Here is a 26,482-nt window from a genome sequence, read left to right as displayed (position 1 = left end):
ATGGTGCCCGACAATGGGCACAAGAGCTGCATTTTTAAAATCAACTCAATATTGGGAGAAAACCTCCGAGATTAGCAAGACTTACCTTGGCCCAATATCGGAAAGCCACCACAAGAGGTACAAGCTTTGATTCTTTTCTGCCCAAGGCAGCCAAAAGGTTGGTGGCAAGACAAGCATTCTCATTGCCTGCACTCACTTTACATATAAGGCCACTGAGGGAAAAAAAACAAAAACAAGGCCTTTATTATGGCTTACTCAACTTTCACACATTTCTACAGACGGGTAGAAGGATACAGCAAAAACACCCAATTTTAGGTTTATGCAGAAAACGTTAGTTATTGAAAAATATTACTGAAGAGGAGAAAAATGGCTTACATTTTTTTTTATTATACAGTAGTATTACTTAAAAGACTCCCATCAAAGCAACTTGTATCCTCTTAATACATATATTGCAGTCATTATCTAGCACTGTGTACTTACAATTGCTCATTCTGACTTACCCAGATAATTCTCTTTTCTGTGCTCTATGTAGAAGCAGGAAATCTCATTTACCGCAAATCATTCCCCTCTTAACCCCCAGAGGCATTTTCATTTTTTGCTCCCCTTCTTCCCAGAGCCATGACCTATTTATTTTTAGTTTAAAATGGCCATGTGAAAGCAGAGGTTTTTTTAAAAAAAAAAAATAAAATAAAATAAAATAAATGGTTCTTACCGTAAAATCTTTCTTGGAGCCTTCATTGGGGGACAGATTACCATGGGTATATGCTGCTGCTAGGAGGCTGACACTATGCAAAACAAGAAAATTAGCTCCTCCCCGGCAGTATACACCCACAGACAGGCACCAAGTACCTCAGTTGGTGAAAAAGCAGTAGGAGAAGCAACCAAAAACTATGAACATATGTGCCAACCCAACAAGGGACTCGAAGACCCAACACGGTACAACTTAAACAGGGAGGGTGCTGTGTCCCCCAATGAAGGCTCCAAGAAAGATTTTACGGTAAGAACCCAAAATTCCTCTTTATCGCCTTATTGGGGGACACAGATTACCATGGGACGTTCCAAAGCAGTCCCGAGGGTGGGAACAGCCATAAAGGAACGAAAGAAGGGAAGGGCTTAGGTCGGCCGATGTGCGACCGCCGCCTGCAGAACCTTCCTACCAAGAGCTGCATCGGACGAGGCCTGGGTATGAACCCTGTAGAACCTCGTAAAGGTGTGCAAAGACGACCAGATCGCGGCTCTGCAGAGTTGCAAGGCCGAAGCCTGGTGTCGCACAGCCCAAGAAGCCCCCACAGCCCGGGTGGAGTGGGCCGTTTTTCTGAAGTCGGTAGGCTTCAAGGATGGTAGAACGAATCCAGCGAGCAACTGTGGATTTGGACGCCGGAAGCCCTTTCCGGCGACCTTCAGAGATGACAAGCAGGGAATCGGATTGGCGAAAAGAAGCGGTCCTGGCAAGGTAGACACGCAATTCTCTCACTACGTCTAGTTTGTGGAGCGACTTTTCCAGAGGATGAGCTGGCGCAGGACAAAAACTATGGAAGAACGATATCTTCGTTAATGTGAAAGGAGGATACCACCTTTGGAAGGAAGAAAGGAACTGCCCTGAGAACGACCTTATCTTGGTGGAAGATAAGGTACGGGGAATGACAGGATAAAGCCGCCAGCTCAGAAACTCTCCTGATGGATGTAATGGCGATTAGAAAAGCCACCTTCCATGAAAGAAGGGACAGAGGAATGTCCAGGATTGGTTCGAACGGCGCCTTTTGGAGAGCGCCAAGAACGAGATCCCATGGATCTATCGGAGAATGATGAGGAGGAGCTACATGGGCAACTCCTTGGAGAAAGGTCTTCACCTGCGGTAAAGAAGCCAGATCCTTCTGGAAGAGGATTGCCAGGGCAGACACCTGGCCTTTGAGGGTACTGAGGGACAAGCCCGTATCCAAGCCAGATTGGAGGAAACCAAGTATCGATGGAATGGAGAATGACAATGGAAAAAGATAGTTATCGCACCAACGGAAAAATGCCTTCCAGTACCTATGGTAAATGCGGGAGGAAGCCGGCTTCCTAGCCTTGATCATGGTTTGAATGACCCGGCTGGAAAACCCTGATTCTCTCAGAATTGCGGCCTCAACGGCCATGCCGTTAAACTCAGAGACTGAGAATTCTGATGGTAAAGGGGGCCTTGTAAGAGAAGATGTGAATGGTCTGGAAGCCTCCAGGGGACGTCCGCGAGCAAGTTCACCAACTCCGCGTACCAAGGACGTCTCGGCCAGTCTGGAGCCACTATGATGACTGGGATGCCCTCTGACTTTATCTTTTTGACCACTCTTGGAATTAGGGCAAGGGGGGGGAAATGGGTAAGGCAGTTGGAACTGGGACCACGGAATTACTAAGGCGTCGCAACCGACGGCTAGAGGATCCCTGGACCTGGCTACAAAGTGAGGAACTTTGTTGTTCATCCGAGATGCCATGAGATCGACATCCGGGGTGCCCCAACGCTGGCATATCTGACTGAAGACTGTGGGATGAAGGGACCATTCGCCTGACGCAAGACCCTGGCGACTTAAGAAGTCGGCTGCCCAATTTTCCACCCCTGGAATGTGAACGGCGGAGATCGCCGGAACGTGACGCTCTGCCCAACGCAGTATCCTTGCCACATCTGACATCACCTGCCTGCTGTGAGTACCGCCCTGGTGGTTTATGTACGCCACGGCTGTGGCGTTGTCTGACTGAATGCGGACTGGTTTGCCTATGAAGAGATGCTGCCAACGAAGGAGAGCAAGGAAGATTGCTCTGATCTTCAGAAGGTTGATAGGCAGAAGTCTCCTGGGCGTTCCAGCTCCCTTGGGCCGTTTTCTGATGGTAAACCGCTCCCCATCCTAGGAGACTGGCATCGGTGGTGATGACCTGCCACTGAGGCGGAAGAAAAGTCCTTCCGTTGAGAACTGACGCCGGCAATGTCCACCAAGTCAGCGATTGTCTGACTCTGAGAGGAAGAGTGGGGCGGTCTAGAGAAAACGAGGTTTTGTCCCAGACTGACAGGAGGAACAGCTGGAGAGGGCGAGAGTGGAATTATGCGAAGGGCACTGCTTCCATGGAAGCTATCATCTTCCCCAGGACCCTCATGCAGGACTGAAGGGACATGATCCTCGAGCGTTTTAGGGACTGGATTCCCTTGCAAAGGGTTGAAAACTTGTCCCTCGGTAGAAACACCCAGGCTAGATTCGTGTCGAATTCCATGCCCAAAAAGGTCAGACGCTGGGTAGGACGCAGGATGGACTTCTTGTTGACTATCCATCCGAGGCGGCCGAGGGCATGCAGGGTTGTCTGAAGACTCTGAAAAGAGTCTTGGCGGGACGAGCCCTTAATCAGAAGATCGTCCAGGTAAGGAATGATAAGAATCCCCCTGGATCGAAGGATGGCCAGGACTGTTGCCATCACCTTCGTAGAGACACGGGGAGTGGCTGCTAGGCCGAAGGGAAGAGCCGTGAAATGATAGTGATTGTCCTGAATTGCAAAGCGGAGGCATCTCTGATGTCGCAAATAAATGGGGATGTGGAGGTAGGCATCCTGTATGTCCACACAGCAGAGAAACTCTCCGGGTTCCATCGAGGCTATTACCGAACACAGAGACTCCATCTTGAAGTGGCAGATTCTCACGTGGCGGTTGAGCAACTTGAGGTCCAAAATTGGACGAAGGGAGCCGTCCTTTTTCGGGACTACGAAGAGATTCGAGTAGAATCCTGAAAACCGTTCGTTTGCAGGAACAGGAACGCTGACCCCGGCGGAAAGGAGGGAGGAGACGGCCTGAAGGAACCCTGGAATCTGGGACAGCTGTCTTGGGGATCGAGACAGGAAGAAGCGACTGTCTGGGGGGGGGGGGGGGGGGGGGGAGAAAATTCGATATTGTATCCGGATGTGATGATTTCCCTGACCCAAGCGTCGTCGACAACGGATAGCTATGCGTCCTTGAAAGAGGAAAGTCTGCCGCCCACCGTGGAAAGATTTCCAGGTGGGGGTGACCCGTCACTTAGACGAAAATCTACTGGATCGGGAGCCTGATGACCTGGAGGGCTGACCTCTGGCTCTCCAGCGGGAAGCAGGCTTATAAGATGGCTTTCTCCGGTCTCTGGAAGCAGAGTGCCGGTCCTGCTGGGATGAACCTTCTGCGGGAGAGAAGGGGCGAAAGGACCTAAATGGCCGAGAAGCCTTCCTGTTAAAGAACCTCTTAGGGCGGGACTGAGGAAGGGAAGTACTCTTTCCACCAGTGGCATCCGAGATTATCTGATCCAGCATGACGCAAAAGAGCCTAGAGCCGTGAAACGCCAGGTTGGTGAGCGACTTTTTTGAGGTGGTGTCCGCAATCCACGACTTCAACCAAAGAATGCGGCGTATGGCTACTATGTTGCTGTTAGCTCTTGCTACGCACCCAGCAGCGTCCAAGGAGGCGGCCAAAAGGTATTTGCCCGCATGATTAATTTGGTCTGCTAAATCTGCCAGCTCGTCCTGAGGAGCTGCCGCTGAAATGCCCTTGCGCAGAATTTTTGCCCAAGCCGAAATGACTTTCTCCACCCAAGCGGAGGCAAAAATAGGACAGAGGGAGGCGCCGGATGCCTCAAAAATTGACTTAGCCAATGACTCTATTTGCCTGTCTGTTGGATCTTGAAGCGAAGCTCCATCCGGAAAGGAAAGAACCGTCTTAGAGGAAAGACAAGAAACTGGTGGATCTACCTCGGGAGCTTTGGTCCATTTCGTGACTAGATCCTCATCAAAGGGATATAGTACATGTAAGTACTTGCGGCCTGAAAAACGTTTCTCAGGATGTTGCCGGTGATTGGCTAAGGAAGTGTCAAACTCTTTGTGATTAGGAAAGGTTCGAGATGGAGGCCTCACTTTCTCAAAGGAAACAGAGCATTCCTGAGGGAGTGCCTTAACTTCCTTTATCTTGAGAGTTTGGAATATAGCTGATAAGAGACTATCTACCATATCCCGAGTTCTAGCTATGTTGGCCGCCTCTGAGTTAGATCCAGATCGTCTGACCTAGGATCGTCTGTTGAGGATGGAGACGAAGAGCGCAGCCTGGGAGAAGCGGAGGGACCCTGCGAGCTGGAAGACGAGCCAGACAGGACCCGCTTCCTAGAGCCCCTACCCGGCTTGTCAATCTGAGGCTCACGGTCAGGTGCAGGCGACTCACCGTGAGGGGCAGTCGGCGCACAGGTGGCTGGAGATAGCTGGGGCAACCGCTCTAAGACCTGGACCAGAGACTGAGACACCTTAGTCAGGTCAGAGACCGACTGAGACATTGCAACGGCCCACTCAGGGGGTGGGGTGCTCTCAATCCGGGGCTCGGAGTGCTCCTGAGGGGCAGACATGGAGGAAGGGCTGCAGGACGGGCAGAAGGGAGATGACTAACCCAATGCCCACTTCTTTTTACAGCGCACGCAGGCGTAGTGAATAGCGATGGGTCTAGGACAGAGCACCCCTGCAGGGTTGGGCATATGTCTATGCGGTAGAGAAAAGGCTATCTGATATGGAACTGCGGTGGGGAGCCAATTCTAGCGTCAGACTGGACAGCGCCGAGCCTACCAAGGTTCAGAAGCAGACGAAAAAAACAAACAAAAAAAAAAAAAAACCCAGCGTCGTGTCCCCCAGGCAGAGATCCAGTGAAGAGGAAGAATGATATCCAGCAAGGACAGGAAGAGACGCTAGCGGTGGGTGGGGCTTAACCACCAAACCGCGTGGTTGGAAGAGGACAGAGGGAGGGCGCGGTTAATGTCATTGACAGGGGTGAAGTGAAAGCAGCCCTGAGATAGGCTGAGAAAGCGCGCGAAGAAAGCGCGTGCAGGGAGAGAAGCAGCTTTGAAAATGAAGTGAAAGCGCTCCCTCTGCACTCACAAGCAACGGCGCGCCCGGAGCCAAGCAGCCGCAGGGACAGGGAATGCACAGGGCAGGATTCTGCACGTGGAAACCACCACTGGACCCCCGGAGATAGTAGAAGAGTGCGCGTCTGACAGAGCACTTGGAGGGAAATTCAAAACGGAGATGAAAGGTACCAACCCTGATGGTGTGTGGGGAGGCTGCAGGGCGGGCATTTAAAGCAGCGCTGTACTGCAGTAACAGCTGCAGAGCTGAGTGGGTCAGGCTGCCATTCTTGAGAGCGGGGCTGGAGAGGACATCAGATCAGCTTACCTGACGTCCCTGAGGAGGATGACCGCAGGGGCCCACGATAGGGAGCAGGCCGCTGGGAAAGGCGATCCTCGGTACCTGCACCATGTCCGTGTGGTGCAGAAGACGGCTCCAACCCATGCAGGCAGGGGAAACGTCACCGCTGGCGACCGCCGTCTTCCTCTCAGCCCTGTCCCGGGAGAGGGGTGAGGAGGGGAATCGGCTAGGACCGGCCACCCGTCAATAGCATATAGCACCCGAGGGTGATAGGAGAAAGTCCTGCCTGCGGTCCTGAGAGTTGCGATGTGGACAATACCACATTGCTCGCTCAGCCGCCTGAAAGAGGAAAAGCAGGATGAACTCACATCCCGTTTCCTGCTGCTGTATCTGAAAAATAAAGTGAAAACATTAATACAGACAACTAAAAACCTGAAAAGGAAAAAAGGTTAAATGTGGGATCTGGGAAGATCCCGGTCCGCCTCCTACAGACACTAAGCACAAACTGAGGTACTTGGTGCCTGTCGGTTGGTGTATACTGCCGGGGAGGAGCTAATTTTCTTGTTTTGCATAGTGTTAACCTCCTATCAGCAGCAGCATACACCCATGGTAATCTGTGTCCCCCAATAAGGCGATAAAGAAAATCCGCATTTTTCGATACCTGTAGCGTCCCCATTTTTCGTCATCTTGGGTTGGCTGAAGGCTTATTTCTTTGCGCGCCAAGATTACATTTTTAATGATACCATTTTGGTGTAGATATGATCTTTTGATCACCTGTTATTGCATTTTAATGTAATGTTGCGGTGACCAAGAAAAAACAAATTCTGGCATTTTGACTTTCTAGATACGCCGTTTAACAATTGGGTTACATTTTTTTTTTTTTTTTTTAATAGATTGGGCAATTCTGAACACGGCCATAACAAATGTGTAAGTTTGATTTTTTTATTTTGAATTTGGCGAAGGTGTGTGAATTGAACTTTTTTTTTTTAATTTTGGCATGCTTCAATAGTCTCCATGGAAGCCTAGAAGCTGCCATAATCCCATCAGCTCTGCTACATACAGGAGATGATCCGATCGCCTGTTTGTAGAAGAAATGCTCACTTGCTAAGAGCGCCGGCCACCGAGCGGCACTCATAGCAATCCGGCAGTGATAACTATAGAGGTCTGTTGGAGCGCTCTGGTTGTCATGCCAAGCCATTGGTGACTTGCAATCACATGACTGAGTCACCAGTGAGCAGGATTTCCAGCACGCTTGCAGGAAGTGCAAGTTAAATGCTGCTGACATAAATGCACAGCATCTTTTAACGGGCTAAAATTCATGGGTGGATCGCGATTCCACCCACGGCTGTTGCGGGCACATGTCAGCTGTATAGATCAGCTAACACGAGCCCAGAAAGGTGCAGCTCAGCGCCGGAGCCCACACCAAACAGGGGGAATCAGACTTCAGCGTATATTTACGCTCGATGTCAGAAAGGGGCTAAAAGTCTATCCCATCTGCTCCCTCCTCCCCCCTGCCATAGTGTTTTGCACTGACTCCTGATGACCTCTTTCTACACACTGTGTGCAGAATTATTAGGCAAGTTGTATTTGAGAGGATTCTATTATTGAACAACAACTATGTTCTCAATCAACCCAAAAATTTATATTTTTGGAAGTTGGAGTGTTTTTTTTTTTTTTTTAAGATTTGGCTATCTTAGGAGGATATCCTTTTGTGCAGGTAACTATTACTGTGCAGATTTATTAGGCAACTTAATAAAAACCAAATATATACCCATCTCACTTGTTTATTTTCACCAGGTAAACCAATATAACACAAAATTTAGAAATAGACATTTCTGACATTCAAACACAAAAAAACACACCACAAAACAAGGAAAAATCAGTGACCAATATAGCCACCTTTCTTTACAATGACACTCAAAAGCCTTCCATCCATAGATTGTCAGTTGCTTGACCTGTTTACGATCAACATTGTGTGCAGCAGCCACCACAGCCTCCCAGAGACTGTTCCGAGAGGTGTACCGTTTTCCCTCCCTGTAGATCTCAAATTTTAGGAAGGACCACAGGTTCTCTATGGGGTTCAGATCAGGTGAACAAGGGAGCCATGTAATTTTTTCTTCTTTTAGGACCTTACTGGTCAGCCACGCTGTGGAGTATTTGGATGCATGTGATGGAGCATTGTCCTGCATGAAAATCATGTTTTTATTCAGTCGCCACAACAGCACCATGAGAGAGGGGATCCACACTTCGGGGGACAGGAAACCTACAACCACAAAAAGGGCAGCCCTCTCCCTCGCCTCAGTTTGGTTTCCTGTCCCTGACAGGTGAACCTCTTCAGACATACATGCGACAGAAGATGGAAGAGAATCCCAGGGCCGGCTGGTCGACTCAGGAGCGGGAGGGCCCCTGCCTCAGCCTGTCCAGTGTCCTGGAAGCGACCACAGCAGGGGGACTATTGGTGAGGCGGCAGGAGGACAAGGCACCCTCCAGGGGGAGGGCTGGATTTATGGGGCCCCATCTCCACGCGTACCGGTAAGTATGCGCGCCGGGGGCCTTCCTCCTTCGGGCCTGGGCCGACAGCATCCGGGGAGGGGGGGGGAAGTACTCCTCCTTCGCGCGGGTGTTGGCGGTGCGATCTCAACGTGTGCCCGCCACTGTCGGGGCGCGTCCATAGTGACGCGTCGGAAGGGGATGACGCACCTGGGCATGTGCTGTGAGGACTGAAACGTGGGCCTCTCCGGGTGGCATGACGCTGCACGGGGCCGGGTAGGCGCCGGTGGGTGGGGGAGAAGGATGCTGGATGTCGCCTAGCGGGGAGCGCAGTCTGGGGGTTTGTCCCCAGCGCTCATTACAGTACCGGGCAGGCCACCCGGACTCGCCTGCTGGCCCCATCCATGGTGGGTACCATCGGGGATGGCCGGCTATTTAAAAAGGTGCTGCAATGGCGTCCGGGTGCTTCAAGGCCCATTGTGCATAATTGATCCACCGGAGCAGCAGCAGCATTCGCCGGAGCAGCTGGTCTCAAAAGCCTCACGGTTCAGCTTTCCAACGGTGGTCTACTGGCAGTAGCCGCCTTACAGGAGCCAAGGCCAGTCAAAAAGAGAAGGCTAAGTCCAGCAGGTCCTCAGGCCGCAGAAACACATCGGCTAAGAAGGACCCCCCGCAGACTAGAGTACCACTTAGCCCCTGCCTGTAGTAAGTGATCTTCGAGAAAGTTCACTTGGTGATGTATTTTCTCTCCTTATGTTCCCTATCTCCTTATCTATCAAGGGAAAGTTCCGCTAAACCCAAGCACAGGGAGTGTGCTGAATGTGGGGTTCCTCTCCCTGATGGCCACAGGAAAAAGCTATGCAGACCCTGCATCCAGAGCTTGATAGCGGAGGAGACTCCAGACCTGACCACCACTCTGAGGGAGTTGGTTAGACAGGAGGTCAGGGGTTCAGTTAAAGCCCTGTAACAGGAAAGACGGGTTAGAGAGGTAGAACTCGGGCTCCCGATTTCAGATTCAGGGAGCGATTCAGGGAACTAAGATCAGATTCATCCCCTTCATCCTAGTCGTCCTCAGAGGCAAGAGCAGGTCGCTCATGTTTCCCGCTCGACCAGGTAAACCGGCTCGTGAAAGCGGTGAACACCACCATGGGCATTGAGAAGCCCCAGTTGGAAAGATCCATGCAGGATCTTATGTTTAAAAGGACTGGACAGGAAGTCTCGTAGATCCTTGCCAGTCATTGACAAGATAAATTCCCTGATTACACAGAAGTGGGAAAAAAAAAAAAAAAAACGAAAAAAAAAAGGGTTCCTTACTGCCAGCATTTAAAAAGAGTTACCCGTTCGAGGAACCAGTGTCAGCCACACGGGATAAAGCCCCAAAACTTGATGTGGCGGTGGCCAAGGCCTGTAGAAGAACCTCTCTACCATTTGAGGATTTGGGTAGTTTAAAAGATCCACTAGACAGAAGGGCTGATGTGTTCCTTAAGGAGTCTTGGGAAACTTCAGCAGGATCACTTAGGCCAGCTATTGCAGCCACGTGTACAGCCCGGTCTCTGATGGTGTGGCTAGACCGTCTAGGGGGAACAGCTCAGGGACAAGGTCCCTAGGGAAGAGATCCTCTCCTCCTTCCCTATGATCCAGGGGGCAGTGGCGTTTCTTTCAGACGCATCAGCTAGCGGCCAGATAAGCGGCCTTGTCTAAAGCCGCCCGCAGAGCCATATGGCTGAAGTGTTGGCCAGGTAACATGCAGGTCAGGTCAAAACTGTGCAATATCCCTTGTTGTGAAGGGGGACATCCATTTGTCTCAGTGCTAGACAAGCTGCTGGAGAAAGCGGGCGACAGCACGGTTCCCTTACTTGGGAAGACCTTCATACAGGCGGGACTATCACAGAAGGTGGTTCGACCGAAGGTGGTCAAATAGAGAGAGAACGAGATATGACTGCAGCAGGAGGAAAGTTAGAGGATATGTGTTTAATTCCTCCTGACCGCAGAAAGCTGCAATGACTTACAGACCAGGTCGGAGGCAGGCTTTTACACTTCTACCCAGAGCGTCATTAAGACAGCCTTCTTCTAGATTCCAAGTTACAGGAATGTCGGTTACCAGAATCAAAAGTGGACAGTATTCAGCGACAAACACTCAGGGCAATACAGAACCCTTCGGTCACTCTAAGGGGGGGCAATGTCACTACTGGGCTCACTCACTTCATGTATACCAGCGGTTCTCTTTACCCAATACCACACCAGAACCCTGCAGTGAGATGTGTTGCATAACACCTGTCGGCTAGAAGGTCACCTAGAGAAAAGATTTACACTGTACCGACTCGTAGGATAATCACTACGATGGTGGACTCACATACCAAACCTGCGTAGAGGGGTTCCCTGGGTAAATCATATCTCCTGAATCATAACCCCAGATGCTAGTCCCAAGGGTTTGGGGGGGGGGGGGGGGGGCATGGTCACCATATGAACAAGAGTACTCATCTAATCTAAAAGGAGTTACTAGAGGTGGAACGGGCCCTAAGTGGTTTCCTTATGTCCCTACAGGGCTGACATGTCAGGCTTCTCTCAGACAATCAGGTAACCGTAGCCTAAGTTAACCACCAAGGGGGAACGCGCTCCAGGGCATTAATGGAGGTGGCAAATCGTATCTTTCAGATAGCCGAGGTTCATCTACTATCCCTTACATCCCTCCATATAAAAGGGAAACAATATTACAGCTGATTTCCTAAGCCGCAACAAGCTCAAACAAGGAGAATGGGTACTAAACAGGGCAGTCTTCGAGCAGATCATACGCACGTGGGGATCCCCAGAAATAGACTTGTTTGCCAAAAGAAAGAACAGACTACATCAGTTTTGTTCTTTGGATCCCAGAGAAAACCCGCACGCAGTGGACGCTCTCCTGATCTCGTGGAACTTTGGCCTGGCTTGCGCCTTCCAGCCACTGAATCTAATACCGATAGTGCTGAGGAAGATTCGAGAAGCCAGGGCTCACATAATCCTAATAGCTCCATTCTGGCCCAGTAGACCGTGGTTTCCTTGGTTGAGGAAGATGTCTGTGACCCAGCCATGAATTCTCCGGGAGCTCCCAGATCTCCTCTCCCAGGGTCCAGTATTCCATCTGCGAGTGTCCAATCTGCATCTAGTGGCTTGGAATTTCAAGGGGCACTACTGAGTGGGAAGGGTTTCTCCAGGGTATTAATCAACACTATTGTAAAGCAGAAAACCTTCCACGACAAACATCTATGTCAGGATTTGGAAAAAATTCTTGTCAGCCTCAGGGGCAGAGGTTGGTCAAAGAATTCGTATTAACCAGACTTTGGAATTCCTGCAGAAGGGATTAGAGATGGGACTAAACACAAACACACTCAGAGTCCAGGTTTCAGCCCTAGGGGCACTATACAACTGTAACCTAGCGGGCAACTGCTGGGTATCCAGATTTATAAAGGCAGCGGCTAGGTCCAGACCCATCATTAAGACACTAGTTCCATGGGATCTGAACTTGGTGCTATCAGCCTTAACAGAAGCCCCGTTTGAGCCTATTGACTCTGTCCCTATTAGAATCCTATCCTTCAAAACAGCCCTACTGGTCGCACTGACATCTGCCAGGGGGGTTAGTGATCTGCAGGCTCTCTAGACTTCCCACGTATACTCAGCTTAGGGAAGATAGAGTCGTACTAAAACCAGACCCCATATATCTGCCAAAGGTTGCTTCAAAGTTTCACAGATTACAAGAGATAGTCCTTCCCTCCAAATCCTGTTAGCCAGTCAGCGGAAAAACTTCATTCCCTAGACATAAGAAGGTGTCTCCTTACTTATAGTACGGCCACAGACTCTTGGAAAAGGGACAATTCCTTATTTGTTTACTTTCAGGGAGTTAGGAAAGGGCTTAGGGTGTCCAAAAACACTTTAGCCAGGTGGATTAGGGAGGCAATTTCTCTGGCTTATACAGCAGGTGGCGCAGAAACTCCAGGTGGTGTAAAAGCACACTCCACTCGAGCTGTGGCGACATCATGGGCAGAAAGGTCGGAGGTATCCATCGAGGACATTTGTAAGGCATTACGTGGTCCTCTCCATCTACATTCTTTAAACACTATAGGTTGGATTTGGGTGACTCCTCCGATCTCACGTTTGGGAGAAAGGTGCTTGAGGCAGCTGTCCCTCCCTAGGTTCTTTAGATCTCTAATTCTCTCATGGTGCTGTCGTGGCGATTGAATAAATGCTTAGCTACTTACCGGTAGTGGTGTTTTTCAGGAGCACACGACAACACCTTTCCATTCCTTCCCTTTCTCCGTTTTAACACGTATGGATCAGCACCTTTTTTCCCCCCTTGGGAGTTAGGCCTTAGCCACGGGTGTGAATATATACACATATATGCATCTGTAGGTTTCCAGTCCCTGAAGGGCGGATCCCCTCTCTCGTGGTGCTGTCATGTGCTCCTGAAAAACACCACTACCGGTAAGTAGCTAAGCATTTCTTGAACGATACTGACTTCTTCCTGTACCACTGCTTGAAGGAGTCTTTCAGAAACTGGCAGTAGGTCTGAGAGTTGAGCTTCACTCCATCCTCAACCCGAAAAGGTCCCACAAGTTCACCTTTGATGATACCAGCCCATACCAGTAGCCCACCTCCACCTTGCTGGCATCTGAGTCAGAGTGGAGCTCTCTGCCCTTTACTGATCCAGCCCCGGGCCCATCCATCTGGCCCATCAAGAGTCACTCATTTCATCAGTCCATAAAACCTTAGAAAAATCAGTCTTAAGATATTTCTTGGCCCAGTCTTGACGTTTTAGCTTAGGTTTCTTGTTCAAAGGTGGTAGTTTTTCAGCCTTCCTTACCTTGGCCATGTCCCCGAGTATGGCACACCTTGTGCTTTTTGATACTCCAGTAACGTTGCAGCTCTGAAATCTGTCAAAACTGGTGGCAAATGGCATCTTGGCAGCTTCACACTTTATTTTCCTCAATTCATGGGCAGTTATTTTCTGCCTTTTTTTATCAACACGCTTCTTTCGACCCTGTTGGATATTTGCCATGAAACGCTTGATTGTTCGGTGATCATGCTTCAAAAGTTTGGCAAGTTCAAGACTGCTGCATCCCTCTGCAAGATCTTGCAATTTTTGACTTTTCAGAGTCTGTCAAATCTCTCTTCTGACCCATTTTGCCAAAGGAAAGGTAGTCGCCTAATAATTAAGCACACCTTACATAGGGTGTTGAGGTCATTAGACCACACCCCTCCTCATTACAGAGATGCAAATCACCTGATTTACATAATTGGCAGTTGGCTTTCAAACCTATACAGCTTGGAGTAGGACAACATGTATAAAAAGGATGATGTGATCAAAATACTCATTTGCCTAATAATTCTGCACACCGTGTAGAGATAAGTACTCAGCCAAGTCCATTTCTAATCATGTGATGTCATAAACCGAACGAGAAAAAAGAATTAACTGGGCAAAAGGGAAAAAAAATGAGCAAGTGTGAGTACACAGTGCTCTATAATATGATGACTGCAACACATTAAGGTAAATTAATGGAAGTGCTTCTTTAACAAGGTAATGGCTTGACTGATTGCTACCAATGAGGCACTCTAAGTACAATATCCTAAAAGCCTTAGTGATACTTTGTTTTCTATTATACAAAATGCTATAGGTCTATACTAGTCAATGAGTCTTGAAACTACTATATTTTTCAGAGTATAGGACACACCTAAATTCAGACAAAAGGAAAATCGCCAAACATTTACTAGAATTAAAACTTCCATGTAATGTAGCTCTTGCACAGACATTGCCGATACATATTGACCATTTACTGAGGCTTCAGAAATCATGACTGTTCTCATTAAATATCAAAACAGTCTGTACTTTATTTTACTCACATATAGTGCCATTAATTCCACAGCGCTTTACAGACATTGGCACTGTCCCCACTGGGGCTCACAATCTAGATTCCCCATCAGTAGCTTTGGCTTTATACATTGTGTGTTATAACTCAGACCAACAATTAAGTGCCAGTCTCCCTTACCACAGCTCCCACTGCAGTTGCCTTGTCTATGCTGAAGACCCAACAGTTTGCTCTGCACTATCCATTTTAGTGCCAATGATTGGAGCTTCATTGATATGTAAGGAAGAAGAGTATAAAGAAGAGAGGTAGCACGGCACATTATATAGCAGTATGAGGACAGCGCCAGAGCAGTCTGGCAATCTAATGAGGCACTTTCTCTCCCGTCTTTCCTGGTCAGACACTATGTACTGATGCACAATACTCAGGCTGATCAGGAGGATCAAGTCATGACCACTATGCCAGACTGCTGAGCTAAGGGTAAGGAGGGTCTCGCTCTGACTGCAAAGTATAAGATGCAGGCATTTTCCTGGCTAAAGAAAGAGCATTAAAATTTGCACAATTCATCCTCCCCTGCCCCTCCAAAAAAAAGTTATATATAAAAATGTCTGGAAGAGTGGACGCATGGTGAATAGAACTTAAATTCCTTCCTGCAGGCACTGTACCAGTAAGTCAACTACAATACCTGAAGAATACCCCTATATGTAGGTAACCAGTTTTTGGGAGGTTACAGGTTCCCTTTAAACAATTACAAATCTTTGTGTACAGACCTTTGCTTTTCTCTGCACACCACTACAGGCACCCTGGCATGGAAATCAGCTTCAAAGTCTGTGAATAAATCTGAAAAGGAAGCATCAAGATTAAACAGTCAGTAAACTAGGAGCCAGTGGTTGCCATCTAACACACATATCCAGCTTAATAGCTTTCATCTATAACAGCATGTGAACTAAGGGAAAAAATATAATCTTACCGCTTTGTTTCAGGCTTTCCTGAACTATTAGAAGAACATCAGGTTGATTCATCTAGTAGTAACAAAAGAAAAGTCAAGAACATTTACACAAAGTATGATAAATCCCTAACTGCCTTATTTCTCTAGGAGAGAAGAAAGTCATTGCAAGATATTACAATTATCAAAGCACAGGTAACTTACAGAGTCAGGAAACTGAATGTCTATGTTCAGATCAGAATTTCTGAAACCCAGCCTGCTGCAAGAGGATCCATAGAGCCTCAAAGAACATCCTAAGAAAGAGCACACAGATTAGGCCCTGTGTACACCCATCTATATAGCTGCAGGTTGTAGAGCCATTTAGGAGGAGGTATCGTTTATACAGGGGTTGCGCGATTAGATGACCTCAATCTGGTGACAAATGGTTTGAGCCTCACAGTAGCTTAAGCACAAGTCAACCCTTTACTCCCTTTGTTTAAAACCACCCACACCAAAAACAGTCTAAGAGGGCATTTACACTGCAAGACAATTGTGAATGAGTGGGTAAAAGTTTACTGATCAGCAGTTGTATTGTGTAATATAGACCACAAAATGTTTATTACCTTGTGAACATTCAGATGAATAATGCTACAGGTTCTAAGGATTAAACTTCAGGCAAGATTCAGTGTACTTGACATGCACTTTACCTGGGAGCTTCTCCTTAATGACCGTTTCCATGGCGGACACCGTGGACAGTCTCTTAGCCATGTCATCTTCATTTAAGCCGTGTTCCTGTACCACCTTGCTTATTGCAATACTAATGGCATGTAGCTGAGGCTGCTTTGGTGGCGGCAGTGTCGTTAGCAATTCCTCTTCTCTTTTCTCCTACAGAAATTATATTTATACAAGAATCACAAGGAATCTGACATACGGTATAGCTTGGCCGTGTGCTACAATTCAATCCATTCTAATATGGAACAAGCAATAGCTTTGCGCAAGTTAAGAGAAAATAGTGACTCACCTTTATATTTCTCCTGTGCCTCTTTTCTTTCATGTGTTTATGTGCAGAAGGTATTGAGTCAAGTAGGGCATCACAGAGCTTGCAAGTATAAACAGCTGTAGGATACCGTCGGGGACGCTTTGTGGGATACAAAAAAAAATAAAAATATATATATAAAAATATAATATATATATATATATATATATATATATATATATATATATATATATATATATATATACATACATATATATACATACACACACACATATACACATACATATATACATACATATATACATATACACACACTCACTGGCCACTTTATTAGGTACACCATGCCAGTAGGGGGTTGGACCCCCTTTTGCCTTCAGAACTGCCTCAATTCTTCGTGGCAGAGATTCAACAAGGTGCTGGAAGCATTCCTCAGAGATTTTGGACCATATTGACATGATGGCATCACACAGTTGGCGCAGATTTGTCGGCTGCACATCCCTGATGCGAATCTCCCGTTCCACCACATCCCAAAGATGCTCTATTGGATTGAGATCTGGTGACTGAGGAGGCCATTTGAGTACAGTAAACTCATTGTCATGTTCAAGAAACCAATCTGAGATGATTCGAGCTTTATGACATGGCGCATTATCCTGCTGAAAGTAGCCATCAGATGTTGGGTACATTGTGGTCATAAAGGGATGGACATGGTCAGCAACAATACTCAGGTAGGCTGTGGCGTTGCAACGATGCTCAATTGGTACCAAGGGGCCCAAAGAGTGCCCAGAAAAAATTCCCCACACCATGACACCACCACCACCAGCCTGAACCGTTGATACAAGGCAGGATGGATCCATGCTTTCATGTTGTTTACGCCAAATTCTGACCCTACCATCCGAATGTCGCAGCAGAAATCGAGACTCATCAGACCAGGCAACGTTTTTCCAATCTTCTACTGTCCAATTTCGATGAGCTTGTGCAAATTGTAGCCTCAGTTTCCTGTTCTTAGCTGAGAGGAGTGGTACCCAGTGTGGTCTTCTGCTGCTGTAGCCCATCTGCCTCAAAGTTCGACACACTGTGCGTTCAGAGATGCTCTTCTGCCTACCTTGGTTGTAACGGGTGGCAATTTGAGTCACTGTTGCCTTTCTATCAGCTCGAACCAGTCTGCCCATTCTCCTCTGACCTCTGGCATCAACATGGCATTTCCGGCCACAGAACTGCCGCTCACTGGATTTTTTTTCTTTTTCGGACCATTCTCTGTAAACCCTAGAGATGGTTGTGCGTGAAAATCCCAGTAGATCAGCAGTTTCTGAAATTCTCAGACCAGCCCTTCTGGCACCAACAATCATGCCACGTTCAAAGGGACTCAAATCACCTTTCTTCCCCATACTGATGCTCGGTTTGAACTGCAGGAGATTGTCTTGACCATGTCTACATGCCTAAATGCACTGAGTTGCCGCCATGTGATTGGCTGATTAGAAATTAAGTCTTAACACACAGTTGGACAGGTGTACCTAATAAAGTGGCCAGTGAGTGAGTGTGTGTATATTATATATATATATATATATATATATATATATATATATATATATATATACACACATACACACACACGTGTATTTTTATTACAGCTCAAACATGGATTAGAAAAACCTTACTATTATGTACAGATGAAGTAATATTAAAACATTTTGTGGAGGACAGCGAAAGTCAGAAATGTTTCTACAACACATTGGTCAAGCTGTGAATTTAAAGAGAATCTGACAGCAGCAGCAGTTAGAACCCCACCCACACCAGGCTCCCTAGGTACATGGCCATAGACAGTGAAGAGCTTATCATAGGGGGATGATGTCGTTAATAGTGCTGCCCCGCCATCCCACTAGCTAGTCAAAGCAATGATAATCACCAGGTGATAAACCTTCAGTGCAAGGCTGGTTTCACACTAGCGTTTTTTTAGCGCTGCGCTTCGTGCGCGTCCATGCGCTTGTGTCCTGCGCCCCCATCTTTAACATGGGGGCGCATGGTCTAGCGTTTGCATGCATTCGTATGCGTTTTCGTGCGCATGCGTTTTTTTTTCTAGTGTGCGCCTAGGCGCGCCGGACGCAACCTGCTGCATTTTTGATCCGTCCGACCAGTTTCAAACAAAAAAAAAAAAAAAAAAAAAAAAAAAAAAAAAAAAAAAAAAAGGGTGAAACTAGCCCAAGTAAACTGCACACAGCTTGACATGTGACATCTTTGAATTCGGTGTTTTAACCCCTACCTCATGAGGTCCTCAGATTAAATAGCAAAAAGCTGCTGACAGATAACATTTAAAAGTCTGACATTTAGCAACATTTCAATATATTCTAATCTCTTTATAGTCTGGAGTATGGCATCATGCAAAATAGGTAATCATGAAATAGTCAGGTCCCTGTCTGATGAGGGCTAGCATGCACAGCCCACATCTTTCCCTGCAGGGGTTTGCTGATTTAATCAGCCATCATATGCCTTCAACAGCTGCAGGTGGAGTTGAGCTCCACATACTGCTGTATACATTATACATGTTAAAAAGCCAATGTCAATCTCTGACAGCAGCAGTTAACAAGTGTCGTCAGGTCCATTGGCACGTCCATGACACCAATGCGTGGCCATGACCCCGGTGCCAGTCATTACGAAAACCTTGTGAAAACCAGCATTTAGCTCACATTCATATTGATTATAGTTAGACATAGCAGTGCATTAGCATTGCTATGTACAGTACAAGCGATCAGACAATTGGAGCTCCAAGTTCCAAGGGGACTATTCTATACAATAAAACAAAAAAAACCCACACATTTGTTTTAGTTGCATTTGTTAAAGTTAAAGCAAAATGTAAAAAATTAATCTGATCGACAAACTGCAATTTGAAAAAAAACAAATAAAAAAAAAAACAATAGAAACTCAAGGAGTTTTTATTCTCCACAACTGCAAAATTGCAATAAAAAGGTGATCAAGCCCAGGTGCCCACGATACTGAACTTTTATTCTCCAAAACTGCAAAATTGCAATAAAAAGGTGATCAAGCCCGGGTGCACACGATACTGAACTAGCAGTCCATCTGTTAGCATGTGTTCATTGAACCATGCAGATTTACCGCGTTCAATACATTCTATTGATGCAATTTATCTTCGGGAGACTTGAGTCTCCGCAAGAAAAATTGACATGCTGCGGTCTGGAAAGATGTGCCGCAGGAGTCTATGGAAGTGTAATGGACATGGAATGTCTTGTAATCCCATCCACTATGCTGTAACAGCCAGCCGCTGCAGGTTTCACGCTGCACAAGTACATAGTGTCAAATCCGCATCAACTCTGGATTGTGTGCACATACCCCAAAACATCATATGTACCTCAAAATGGTCTCCATAAAAAGTCGGTACAGGTCACACAAAAAAAAAACAAAAAAAAAAACAAACAAACAAACAAAAAAAACACACACTACATGTTAGGTATTGGTGTAATCATACCAACATGGAGAATCATATTGCCAGGTCAGTTTTACAGTGAACAAATTATACAATAAAAAAAAAAAAAAAAAAAAAAAAAGGTTGAAGTTTTTTTTTGCATTTTCAGTGCACCTGGAATCACATGATAAAATGGTGTCTTTCAAAAGTACATCTCGTCCCGCAAAAAAACAAGTTATCAGAGTTATGTGGACTGAATTATTTACGGTAAGTCAATTGATAGAAAACTGAAGAAAATTGTAAGCAACTAGATTACTGTGTTTCATACCCGTTTCAGCCTGTAAATGCAGTCATGCTTTAAACGCTCCTCAGCTTGCTGCAGGCCTAGCAGCTCTTTTTTGGACAACATGGATTCATCAATGACTGGGCTGCCAAGACAGTCATCTTCATCTCTTTCCGACCGTGAGTGCTGACGCTCTCTTTTTACGGGGGTCAATAAATCTGTATTGGGGAAAAAAAAATAAAATGTGTTTAATATAGTCAGATTCTAAACATAAGACATGAAAAATAAAATATAGAAAGTTCTGAAGGTAATTTGGGGGGGGTTAAATATGCAAGCCTTTATGGAGATTCTATACCACATACAAAAGGGAAGTGGAAATTGAATACTTACCTGGATTACTTGAAGCCACAAAACAAGATCTCTCCAGGCTTATCACCACCACCCCTTGCAATTTTAATCCTTATTTTACTTTTACCCAAAGCAAAACTACGCATTACTTGCTATTCCAAACTCCTTTCCAGTCTTTGTTGTCATAGCTGCAGAAGCAAGATGACAGCTGCAGCCAGTAAATATTTTCATCCTATTTTATATACAATTACCACTCCCCCAACCAAGTCACTCTTTGGCACAACCCAAGCACCACTGCATGTGACCACACAAGTGTTAACGGGGTTGTCCACTACTTGGATAACCCTTTCTCAAATCACCATGTACTGACAGTAGCCATACTCCCCTGTAGTACAGGCACCATCCCAGCACCAGCTCTTCCAGAGTTCGCATGATATTGTTTGGCTATAGGGATTATGTGGCCTGCTTCAGTCTCCCCTCCTTAGAACAAGTCCTCCTGGATGGAGAAAGAAAAATGTTGTGAAGAAGAAACGGAGAGTGGTGGTCATGGGGGATTCCCTATTGAGAGGAACAGAGGCCGCTATCTGCAGACCGGATATAACTTCAAGAGAAATGTGCTGTCTTCCAGGTGCAAAAATTAAAGATGTGTCTGACAGGATATCAGGACTCTTCAGACCTACAGATGACTACCCATTCCTGCTACTACATGTGGGGACAAATGACACCGCAAGAAACGACCTGGAAACCATCTGCAGAGACTTTGAAGACTTAGGCAAGAAAGTGAAAGAACTGGGAGCGCAGGTGGTCTTCTCTTCCATCCTCCCAGTGGATGGCCATGGAACAAGGAGGTGGAATAAGATTCTGCAGGTGAACAACTGGCTACGTCGATGGTGCCGTCAGCAACAATTTGGATTTCTGGATCACGGAGTGAACTACTTATACGATGGACTACTTGCTAGAGATGGGGTGCACCTTACGAAGACAGGAAAACATGTATTTGGAAGTCGCCTTGCTACACTTGTAAGGAGAGCTTTAAACTAGAACAACATGGGAAGGGAAGCAAAAGACCAGAAAAAGCCATACACCTGACAAATGCTATTGAGAACTCTACTATTAGAAGTGGAAAGGAAGAACAAAGACAAAAGAATCTAATTAATAAAAATATTGGAGAAAGAGAAACCAATCACAAACTAAAATGTTTCTATACTAATGCACAAAGCATGGGCAACAAACAAGGAGAATTGGAACTACTAACACAGGAAAAGAAATATGATGTCATTGGAATCACTGAAACTTGGTGGGACAATACACATGATTGGAATACAAGACTAGAAGGATACAACTTATTTGCAAGAAACAGACTTGATAAACGAGGAGGGGGTGTCGCATTGTATGTTAGAAACGCGTATATCTGCACAGAGATTGAAGCTTCAGAGACTGGGAGTTCTGTGGAAACTGTTTGGGTAAGAATACAAGGACAGAACAATGGAAAGGACACCATTGTAGGCATTTACTACAGGCCACCTGTGCAAGCTGAAGATATGGATGAACTCTTTATGCATCAAATGGCCAAGTTCTCCAAAAAATATGGCATAGTTGTCATGGGAGATTTCAACTATCCAGACATTTGTTGGGAATCTCTCTCAGGCAAAACTAACAGGTCAAGGAAATTCTTATCCTCTCTTGCTGACAACTTTATCTTCCAAAAGGTAAGGGAGAAAACAAGGGGAACTGCTACCTTGGATCTAATCCTTATAAACAGTGAGGAAATGGTTGAGGAGGTAAAAGTGGCTGGGACCCTAGGAGGTAGCGACCATGCTATTTTAGAATTTTGGATAACTAGAGGCGGAAGACCTGTGAAGACTCAGACGTCAAGGTTAGATTTCAGAAAGGCAGATTTTAAGGGATTCAGAAAGAGAATTGGAGGGATCCAATGGCTGGATATCCTTAAAGACAAAAATGTCCAGGAAGGATGGGAAATCTTGAAAAATGAAATTCTCAAAGCACAGTTGTTAACAATTCCGAAAAGAGGGAAGAATAGGAAGCATTTAAGGAAACCAGGATGGATGAACACAGAACTTAAGCACATGCTAAAAAGGAAGAAAAAAAATGTTTATAAAATGGAAAGAGGGAGGCATATCTAAAGAAGAATATAATGCTGTCTGCAGAACCTGCAGGGCACAAATCAGATTATCTAAAGCTGAAAATGAATTGAGGCTTGCAAGAGATGTCAAAAGCAATAATAAAGGATTTTGGGGATATGTCAAAAGTAAAAGAAAAGTCAAAGATGCTATAGGATTTTTACAGGATGAAAATGATGAAATGGTAAGACAGGATGTTGAGAAGGCTGAACTTTTAAATTCCTATTTTGCATTTGTTTTCTCTCAGAAAGGAAATGTAACATCAACTGTTATTCACTGTCCTATTAAGGGAATAGAAGAATCCAGGATATCTATAAACAGAAAGATAGTGAGGAAACACTTAGTTAACCTAAATGAATCCAAGTCTCCAGGTCCAGATGAATTACACCCCAGAGTACTGAAGGAGATAGCAGAAGAAATTTTTGAACCCCTCTCCATAATCTTTGAAAATTCTTGGAGAACAGGAGAAGTGCCAGAAGACTGGAGAAGAGCAAATGTTGTTCCCATCTTCAAAAAGGGGAAGAAGGTGGACCCAGGCAACTATAGGCCGGTGAGTCTGATTTCTATACCAGGAAAGATCTTTGAACAAATTATTAAACAACATGTATGTCAATACCTGGATAAGAATGAAGTGATTAAACAGAGTCAGCATGGGTTTGTAACTAATAAGTCATGTCAGACTAACTTAATTTCCTTCTATGACGGTATCACTGATTGGGTGGATCAAGGAAATGCTGTAGATATAGTATACCTTGACTTCAGCAAAGCATTTGACAAAGTATCTCACACAATCCTTATTGAAAAAATGACTAAGTATGGAAAGGACAAGGCAACTGTTAGGTGGATTCATAACTGGCTTAGTGATCGGACCCAAAGAGTGGTCGTAAATGGCTGCACATCCAGTTGGAAGAATGTCTCAAGTGGGGTACCACAGGGCTCTGTCCTGGGCCCTGTATTGTTCAACATCTTTATCAACGATTTAGATGAAGGAATTGAGGGTAAACTGATTAAATTTGCTGATGACACAAAGCTAGGAGGGATAGCTAATACTAGAGAAGAGAGAGAGAGGATTCAAAAAGATTTAAATAAACTGGAGAAGTGGGCAGCAACTAACAGAATGGTTTTTAACAGGGAGAAATGCAAAGTACTACATCTGGGCAATAAAAATGAAAAAAGCATATATAGAATGGGAGGAATAGGGCTAAGTGACAGCACATGTGAAAAAGACTTGGGTATACTAATAGATCACAGACTGAATATGAGTCAACAGTGTGATGCAGCAGCAAAAAAGGCAAATGCAATTCTAGGATGTATTAACAGAAGCATACAGTCTAGATCACGTGAAGTCATTATTTCCCTCTACTCCTCTTTGGTCAGACCTCATCTGGAATATTCTGTCCAGTTTTGGGCACCACATTTTAAAAAAGACATCAACAAACTGGAGCAAGTTCAGAAAAGAGCGACCAGAATGGTGACCGGTCTGCAAACCCTGTCTTATGAGGAAAGGTTGCAGGATTTGGGAATGTTTAGTTTGCAAAAGAGAAGACTGAGAGGAGACTTAATAGCTGTCTACAAATATCTAAAGGGCTGTCACATTGTAGAAGGATCAACTTTATTCTCATTTGCACAAGGAAAGACTAGAAGCAATGGGATGAAACTGAATGGGAAGAGACACAGATTAGATATTAGAAAAAACTTTTTGACAGTTAGAGTGATCAATGAGTGGAACAGGCTGCCACGAGAAGTGGTGAGTTCTCCTTCAATGGAAGTCTTCAAACAGAGGCTGGACAGACATCTGACTGGGATGATTTAGCGAATCCTGCTTTGAGCAGGGGGTTGGACCAGATGGCCCAGGAGGTCCCTTCCAACTCTACGATTCTATGATCCAGAGGAAATGAGAGCAGGCACCACTATGACTTGCTTCAGATGTGAATTAATGCCAAAGAAGGGGGACAGTGAAGTGGAAGTTGATTGGCAGAAAGGATCAGTTTTTCAATAAAATTAATAAAGTGCAAAGAGTCAAAAGAGAAAGAGGGATTTTCGGTACTCATCGTAAAATCTTTCTTGGAGCCTTCATTGGGGGACACAGATAACCATTTGGTGAATGCTGATGTGGCTAAGAGGATGACACTGGGGGGGGGGGGGGGGGGGGAGAGAAAAAAGGAAAAATAGCTCCTCCCCAGCAGCATATACCCACTGACAGGCACCAAGTACCTCAGTCAGTGTTAAAGTAGTAGGAGAAGAAACAAAACTCAAAAAGCACGTAGGCTCATAAGCGGTACAAACGGAGTGTGCCGTGTCCCCCAATGAAGGCTCCAAGAATAATTTTACAGTGAGTACCAAAAATCCCTCTTATCGCTTCATTGGGGGACACGCGTAACCATAGGATGTGCCAAAGCAGTCCCAAGGGTGGAAAACAAAGAATGCAAAGAAAACAGACTTAGGTTGGCCAGTGTGTAACCGCCACCTGCAGCACCTTCCTTCCCAAGTCTGCATCAGACAAGGCTTCGGTATGAACCCTGTAAAACCTCGCAAAAGTGTGCAAAGATGACCAGGTCACGACTTTACAAATTTGTAAAGCTGAAGCCTGGTGACAAACTGGTAGCTCCCACCACCCGGGTGCAGTGAGCCTATACCCCCATAGAAGGCTGTTTGTCCTGAACGCAGTATGCCTCCAATATTGCCGAACTAATCCAACAGGCAATAGAGGATTTGGAAGCCCCTTACGACGACCTTCAGAGATGACAAATGGGACATCAGAGGCAAAAGAAAGCAGTCCTTGAGAGGTAGACTCGGATAGCTCTGACCAGTTCCAGCTTGTGGAGGGGGAGAAATTGGAGAGGAACAGAGAAGGAAGGACAATGTCTTCATTAATGTGAAATGAAGAAACCACCTTAGGCAAGAAAGAAGGAACGGGTCTCAGAACTACCTTGTCCCCAGGGCTGTGGAGTCAGTAAGCCAAAATGCGACTGCGACTCAATTTCCCTTACAAATTTATTGTAGTACAATGTGAACATCAGATATTTAATCATTTTTATGGTATAATAATCAAGATATTTAGATAGAATATAACATATATTTATTGGAATACAACTTTAGAACACAAAAAAACTAATAAATTGTAAATATGTAATACACTATGTAATATCGATTGCATATATATTGTGTATATATACACACACACACACACACACACACACTATGTAATAAACTATGAAAGTGCAAAAACAGTTTTCAACAAAGACATACTAGACAACATTTGTGCAGTCTATAAATTTGTTCTAAGAAATATGATTGCCTCCATCAGATCCTCCTTCATAGATGACTTCATATCTGACCTAATAATTTTAAGGCCAGAGAACAACCTCTCTACACTAACTTGGGTAGGAGGCAAAGCGGTAACCACATGGGCAACATCTCTAACAATTTCTGAGTATAAATTAATTGCCTCATGCACAGTCAGTTTTGATGAACGGTTGAATTTTTCTATTTCTTTGAGAGCAAGTGAAACATTTTGCTTAAATATGGTCAATCTGCTTGCTATAGGAGACGGAGTGAAATCTTTTTCCTTGCGGCAGTGCTTTGCCTGCTCCATGTTATCCAAATACTTGTCAAAGTCAAACTCCACATCTGATAAGGATGAAGATATGGCAGCAGTAGCACTGTCAGGTCCCAAGTCCACTTGCACCTGGCAGTCCTCCTGTAGGCCACTCATTCTAACTGCTATCTCAGTCAGAGCTTCTTTTCCTTTAGTAAGCTGTTGATCATCAAGCAGTATATGATGACTTGGGTCCACAAACAGCTGCCAGAAAAATTTTATTTAGCTGTGTCTCTCCGTTTCATTGAAGCAGAAATGCCATCTGCGATTAAATCTCCTCTTTGGGACAGGC

General features: G+C 45.6%; 1 protein-coding gene across 2 annotated transcripts in view; it reads right to left on the bottom strand.

Moving 5' to 3' along the window:
• TUT7 (terminal uridylyl transferase 7) overlaps positions 1 to 26,482 on the bottom strand; it is a 149,666-nt gene that overhangs the window by 60,294 nt on the left and 62,890 nt on the right. For both annotated transcript variants that reach the window (XM_073545990.1, XM_073545991.1), the window contains exons 3-9: positions 20,149 to 20,321; positions 16,430 to 16,546; positions 16,116 to 16,293; positions 15,634 to 15,722; positions 15,454 to 15,505; positions 15,254 to 15,323; positions 86 to 212 (exon numbers count right to left, since the gene is read on the bottom strand). In XM_073545990.1, coding sequence (XP_073402091.1) covers positions 86 to 212; positions 15,254 to 15,323; positions 15,454 to 15,505; positions 15,634 to 15,722; positions 16,116 to 16,293; positions 16,430 to 16,546; positions 20,149 to 20,321 — 806 coding nt within the window. The remainder of the gene's footprint in view (positions 1 to 85; positions 213 to 15,253; positions 15,324 to 15,453; positions 15,506 to 15,633; positions 15,723 to 16,115; positions 16,294 to 16,429; positions 16,547 to 20,148; positions 20,322 to 26,482) is intronic.

Source organism: Dendrobates tinctorius, unplaced genomic scaffold (genome assembly GCF_039654945.1).
Source record: "Dendrobates tinctorius isolate UK_male_01 unplaced genomic scaffold, ASM3965494v1 ptg000144l, whole genome shotgun sequence".
In the NCBI taxonomy this organism is placed as follows: Eukaryota; Metazoa; Chordata; class Amphibia; order Anura; family Dendrobatidae; genus Dendrobates; species Dendrobates tinctorius.
This window is presented reverse-complemented; position numbering and strand designations above follow the sequence as displayed.